Source organism: Phyllobates terribilis, unplaced genomic scaffold (genome assembly GCF_046119375.1).
Source record: "Phyllobates terribilis strain yellow unplaced genomic scaffold, ASM4611937v1 Scaffold_5__5_contigs__length_657084704, whole genome shotgun sequence".
NCBI lineage: Eukaryota > Metazoa > Chordata > Amphibia > Anura > Dendrobatidae > Phyllobates > Phyllobates terribilis.
The window spans coordinates 342,278,662-342,285,174 of NW_027362765.1; the positions used below are offsets into that span (position 1 = coordinate 342,278,662).

At 50.2% G+C, this 6,513-nt stretch overlaps 1 protein-coding gene across 1 annotated transcript in view; it reads left to right on the forward strand.

The window, feature by feature from the left end:
• CACUL1 (CDK2 associated cullin domain 1) overlaps positions 1-5,777 on the forward strand; it is a 53,557-nt gene extending 47,780 nt beyond the window's left edge. The window contains exon 9 of the mRNA XM_073681263.1: positions 5,327-5,777. Coding sequence (XP_073537364.1) covers positions 5,327-5,361 — 35 coding nt within the window. The 3' untranslated portion in view covers positions 5,362-5,777. The remainder of the gene's footprint in view (positions 1-5,326) is intronic.
• Positions 5,778-6,513: the final 736 nt, after the last annotated feature.

Sequence of the window (6,513 nt, forward strand, 5' to 3'; positions counted from 1 at the left end):
ATGTCAAGCAAAGACCCAATGCAAATAGTGACAAACAATGCCACAAGTACCAGTCTAGAAGTAGACTGGTATTAGCAAAAGATGCCAACTCAAGCAATAGAATGGAAAGAGAAGACTGAGTCTCATTGGCATACAAAAGTGTAAATTTTGTTTGTTACAAAGAAGGTAAACAGTAAGTTAGTATATAGTAAGTTGGTTACCACAAAAGTGCATAGTGCCAGGAAATGTGGTGTCAGGGACGACCTGATTAAGGGGAAATACCCCCTGCAGATGATAGAAGCACTTTTGCTATGATCTTTGATGCTCTAAGTATAAGCATGTGAAAGGCAAAAAAGTTCTAGAATTCATATTTAGGCAGCAAACCCTATAATAGATCTTACCAGGTCAGAGTAAGCTGTGAAGCACCGCAAGGTAAAACTGATGGCAAGAAACGACTCGACGCGCGTTTCGCTGGAGGTGGTATTGCTTTTTCTAGAGCTTAAAGTCTATTTAACAAGCTCATTTATTCCAGACATCAAACTCTGACCCAGTATTCAGCTTCTTAAATTCATTGCAGAAGTGTAAGATTTGGGATGAATTCTATGGGACTAGACCACAAGCTATGAGTCCTGGATAACCCCTAAATTTTACTTCACTTATGCCTCCTAGCAATCACTTTCTGCTTGGCCTCAGTCACACTGGAGAGGTTTTGATTTACTTTGATATCTGGTTCTGTGATGACTTCGTGTTTTATCACATTTGTACAACCGGGAGCTCCGTAATCACGTCCCTATTGTTCTGTGCTAACTCTTTTACTTTTTGTACCTGATAACATGTCTTGACATTTTCACCTTCGGGACATTGGAGATAAAATCCACTTCACGAGTATTGTTAACTGCTACCAACACTCCCCTATGTTTTGTCTTATCATAGGCTAGATGACCCCCTAATCCAGGGGTTGGGAACCTCAGGCCCATGGGCCATTTACGACCCTTGATGACCTTTTATCCGGCCACCAGGCAGACTCCCAGGGATCGCCATGCTTGGGCTGCTGGCCCATTAATATTTCTTGCTCTTTGTACACGTAGTGTTCACTGCTGAATGCTGATGAGACGTGTGCAATGTAAGATTGCGTTCTGACACCAGTGCCAGCGTCAGGTCGTACTTTGTGGTCGGAGTTAGTGCGAAATTTGTACGGCCGCCAAAGGATGGTATAAATATCCAAATGGCCTTTAGCAGAATATGGATTTCCCACCCCTGCCCTAGTATATGTGTTGGCGCTTCATCCATCACGCTTTGAGGATGAGATTTAGAAACTATTGGCTGTTCCACATTTTGTCTATGACTCTCAATTACTCTGTATAATAAAGTCATTTTTTACCCCAAAATGTGGGAATATTTTCTCAGAACCAGGTTCTTGTCGTACCTTATACTACTTTTTCCCTTTTCTCATGTGTGGGTTGACATGGGGTTCCTTAGTTGGGCTGTCCCAAAGTTATTTTTGTAGACTGGAGAAAGTCACCATTTGCTAGTCTGGCCTACTCTGCCTTGCCATCTCATAACCTGGAGAGACCAACGTGCCATGTGAGGGTAGAAGGACAGTCAGTTAATGCTCAATTGGACTCGTTAGTCCGGTAATCTGGTCCATGGCAGCTTGGTGGACAACAGAAAACTGCAGAGCAGATTAATGGGAGCCACCTCTGTTCATTATCCTCCAGCCACCACTGCTGATCTGACTTTTGAAACCCCATGTGAGAAAGAAACCCATGACTTCGCAGTGGTAAAGACTAACGCATGATGTGATTGTGTTCTGTAAATTTCCTTTGTTTTGGCCAAATGTGGGAAATGCTACAAAAGGGTTAAACTAATGCAAATGTATCTGTTGTTGAACCTTTATCCCTGGAGGAACTTGAAAGTATGGAAGCTGTAGGGGCAATTGCGGGTGACAGTTTTTTGCAGATGTCATTGATGAAGACCTGCCTGAAATTGGACTCCCTGATCGCAGAAGCGCGCGAGTGAGACCATATTTTCCATATGAATTTACCTTTCTCTAGAGACTACACATGACATAGCTGCGGTCTGTTATTTTGTACTTTTGCATTACAGCTCACCAGAATGGCGTAAAGATTTGGAAAATTATACGTATTGTTCCTTAGCTGACCCTGCCACTAAAAATGTGTCCCATTATCGGCAGTATAGAACTTCCGATATTCCATATTTTGTGTCGGTGCCGGCGAGACTGTAGATTTCTGTTGAGCAAACGGGGATGCCCAGGGGTTAAGAGAGAATTCTTTTGAAGCCATTAGCTTGTGGACCCTTTTATACCAAACCTCAGCATTGCAGTTGATTAGCCACAATGATACTGAACATTTGGAGATGCTCAGTGAAGCAGGAAAATGCAAATCTCCCTACTTCCAACCTTCCTGCTGGCCCACCCATAAAGTATCAGAAGGGAACCTAGGGGAAATGTACCACCATCAGGAGCAAGCGGTGGAGCCCATCCATACCGTATAAGAAGGAACCTAGGGGAAATGTACCACCTTGAGGAGCAGGTGGTGGAGCCTATCCATACAGCATCAGAAGGGAACTTAGGGGAAATGTAACACCATCAGGAGCAGGCGGTGGAGCCCATCCATACAGTATAAGAAGGAATCTAGGGGAAATGTACCACCTTTAGGAGCAGGTGGTGGAGCCTATCCATACAGCATCAGAAGGGAACCTAGGGGAAATGTAACACCATCAGGAGCAGGCGGTGGAGCCCATCCATACAGTATAAGAAGGAACCTAGGGGAAATGTACCACCTTCAGGAGCAGGGCTGTGGAGTTGGAGTTATGGAGTCGGAAGCAGTCAGTATAAAATGGACCGACTCCTAAAATATATAATAAATTGGGTACAGTCGTTCAATGCAGTTTGTGGGGAATATTTTTTTCACATGAATTTGGGAAAGTGATGAAATGTCCTATAAATGTCTGTCCTATTCCTGATCTAAGGGTCTAAACTTTTAGCTGAGATGAATCTGTGCTACAGTAAATTTATCACTTAAACCTGAGCCGTGTACGAGGGAGTCGTGGAGTTGGTGTCATGGAAATTGAGGAGTCAGAGGTTTGGCTTACCGACTCCACAGCCCTGATCAGGAGCAGGCGGTGGAGGCCACCCATACAGTATAAGAAGGGAACCTAGGGGAAATGTACCACCATCAGGAGCAGGCGGTTGAGGTGGTGATGTAAGGATAAGGGCAGGGTTGGCAGCTGGAGGGGCCGTTGATGTGGGGGTCTACAGCAGCCAGTGTAGGGGATCACCGCTCCCACATGAACACATTTGTTAGAAATGTTGCAGGCAGAATGTAGATGATAGTCCAGAATAAATGGCGCTCTCTCGGTATCCTAGTCCAGTATGATTGGCTCTCTGTCGGCGGTATCCTAGTCCAGTGTGAATGGCGCTCTCTCGGCGGTATCCTAGTCCAGTGTGAATGGCGCTCTGTCGGCGGTATCCTAGTCCAGTGTGAATGGCGCTCTGTCGGCGGTATCCTAGTCCAGTGTGAATGGCGCTCTGTCGGCTGTATCCTAGTCCAGTGTGAATGGCGCTCTGTCGGCGGTATCCTAGTCCAGTGTGAATGGCGCGCTCTCGGCGGTATCCTAGTCCAGTGTGAATGGCGCTCTCTCGGCGGTATCCTAGTCCAGTGTGAATGGCGCTCTCTCGGCGGTATCCTAGTCCAGTGTGATTGGCGCTCTCGCGGTATCATAGTCCAGTGTGAATGGCGCTCTGTCGGCGACATCCTAGTCCAGTGTGAATGGCGCTCTGTCGGCGGTATCCTAGTCCAGTGTGAATGGCGCTCTCTCGGCGGTATCCTAGTCCAGTGTGAATGGCGCTCTGTCGGCGGCATCCTAGTTCAGTGTGAATGGCGCTCTGTCGGCGGTATCCTAGTCCAGTGTGAATGGCGCTCTGTCGGCGGTATCCTAGTCCAGTGTGAATGGCGCTCTGTCGGCTGTATCCTAGTCCAGTGTGAATGGCGCTCTGTCGGCGGTATCCTAGTCCAGTGTGAATGGCGCTCTGTCGGCGGTATCCTAGTCCAGTGTGAATGGCTCTCTGTCGGCGGCATCCTAGTCCAGTGTGAATGGCGCTCTGTCGGCGGCATCCTAGTCCAGTGTGAATGGCGCTCTGTCGGCGGCATCCTAGTCCAGTGTGAATGGCGCTCTGTCGGCGGCATCCTAGTCCAGTGTGAATGGCGCTCTGTCGGCGGCATCCTAGTCCAGTGTGAATGGCTCTCTGTCGGCGGCATCCTAGTCCAGTGTGAATGGCTCTCTGTCGGCGGCATCCTAGTCCAGTGTGAATGGCTCTCTCTCGGCGGTATCCTAGTCCAGTGTGATTGGCGCTCTCTCGGCGGTATCCTAGTCCAGTGTGATTGGCGCTCTCTCGGCGGTATCCTAGTCCAGTGTGAATGGCGCTCTCTCGGCACTATCCTAGTCCAGTGTGAATGGCGCTCTCTCGGCACTATCCTAGTCCAGTGTGAATGGCGCTCTCTCGGCACTATCCTAGTCCAGTGTGAATGGCGCTCTCTCGGCGGTATCCTAGCCCAGTGTGATTGGCGCTCTCTCGGCACTATCCTAGTCCAGTGTGAATGGCGCTCTGTCGGCGGTATCCTAGCCCAGTGTGAATGGCGCTCTCTCGGTATCCTAGTCCAGTGTGAATGGCGCTCTCTCGGTATCCTAGTCCAGTGTGATTGGCGCTCTCTCGGCGGTATCCTAGTCCAGTGTGATTGGCGCTCTCTCGGCGGTATCCTAGTCCAGTGTGAATGGCGCTCTCTCGGCACTATCCTAGTCCAGTGTGAATGGCGCTCTGTCGGCGGTATCCTAGCCCAGTGTGAATGGCGCTCTGTCGGCGGTATCCTAGCCCAGTGTGAATGGCGCTCTCTCGGTATCCTAGTCCAGTGTGATTGGCGCTCTCTCGGCGGTATCCTAGTCCAGTGTGATTGGCGCTCTCTCGGCGGTATCCTAGTCCAGTGTGAATGGCGCTCTCTCGGCACTATCCTAGTCCAGTGTGAATGGCGCTCTCTCGGCACTATCCTAGTCCAGTGTGAATGGCGCTCTCTCGGCACTATCCTAGTCCAGTGTGAATGGCGCTCTCTCGGCACTATCCTAGTCCAGTGTGAATGGCGCTCTCTCGGCACTATCCTAGTCCAGTGTGAATGGCGCTCTGTCGGCGGTATCCTAGCCCAGTGTGATTGGCGCTCTCTCGGCGGTATCCTAGTCCATTGTGAATGGCGCTCTCGCGGTGGTGGGATTTGCTCGCTTGCTCTCGGTTCTTACATGCCATGGTGTTTCCTCACTCCTCTCTCTTTTCTTGCAGATGGCTCATGCAGCAGTTCTCAGAGTTACAGATGAGGTTGTGCAGTGGCGGCGCCTCGTGGATTGAGTGCTGAGGCTTCTGTGGAGCCATGTGGACTGTTAATAAGCGGCACCTCTTTTGGCTGTATATACATAGGAATATATATATATTTTTGTTTTAAAGAAGACTTGAACTCTTGCTGCTATCATAAGGGTGAGAGACTGAGCTGCGCCCTCCCGACACAGCACTCCGCACTCCTAGTTGCTGGCTCATTTCAGCTGCTTTTTCATTTGTATAAAAGTTGTAAAAAAGAAAAGAAAGTGCACCCCAACCATGGTCTGTTATTGTCCTGCGGCTACAGCCATCCCTTCCTCCCATCCACTTTTCATGTGTTTCTTGCTGCGTTTGTTCAGGTTCTGTATTTATAACATTGTTCTCCTCTGTGGACCAAAATTAAACTCTGACTTATTCATCTTGTGGAGGTGCAGTCATCTGTCTGCAAGAAGTTCTGTGTCTTATACCACCACACCAACGATGGAAAAAGGCGCACCGCTCAGAGTGAGGATGGAGAAAGGCGCACCGCTCAGAGTGAGGATGGAGAAAGGCGTACCGCTCAGAGCGAGGATGGAGAAAGGCGCACCGCTCAGAGTGAGGATGGAGAAAGGCGCACCGCTCAGAGCGAGGATGGAGAAAGGCGTACCGCTCAGAGCGAGGATGGAGAAAGGCGTACCGCTCAGAGCGAGGATGGAGAAAGGCGTACCGCTCAGAGCGAGGATGGAGAAAGGCGTACCGCTCAGAGCGAGGATGGAGAAAGGCGTACCGCTCAGAGCGAGGATGGAGAAAGGCGTACCGCTCAGAGCGAGGATGGAGAAAGGCGTCCCGCTCAGAGCGAGGATGGAGAAAGGCGCACCGCTCAGAGCGAGGATGGAGAAAGGCGCACCGCTCAGAGTGAGGATGGAGAAAGGCGCACCGCTCAGAGCGAGGATGGAGCGGTACATGTGCCTTGTCCCCGCCACACCGTCGACTGAGAAGGCTGCAACGCTCACAGTAAGGATGGAGGTAGCGGTGTCCTGTACTGCCACACCGTGGACGGAGAAGAGCTGCAACGCTCACAGCGAGGATGGAGAAAGGCGCACCGCTCAGAGCGAGGATGGAAGTTGCGGTGTCCTGTCACCACCGCGCGGGCCGAGGAGGCGGCTGCTGCGCCG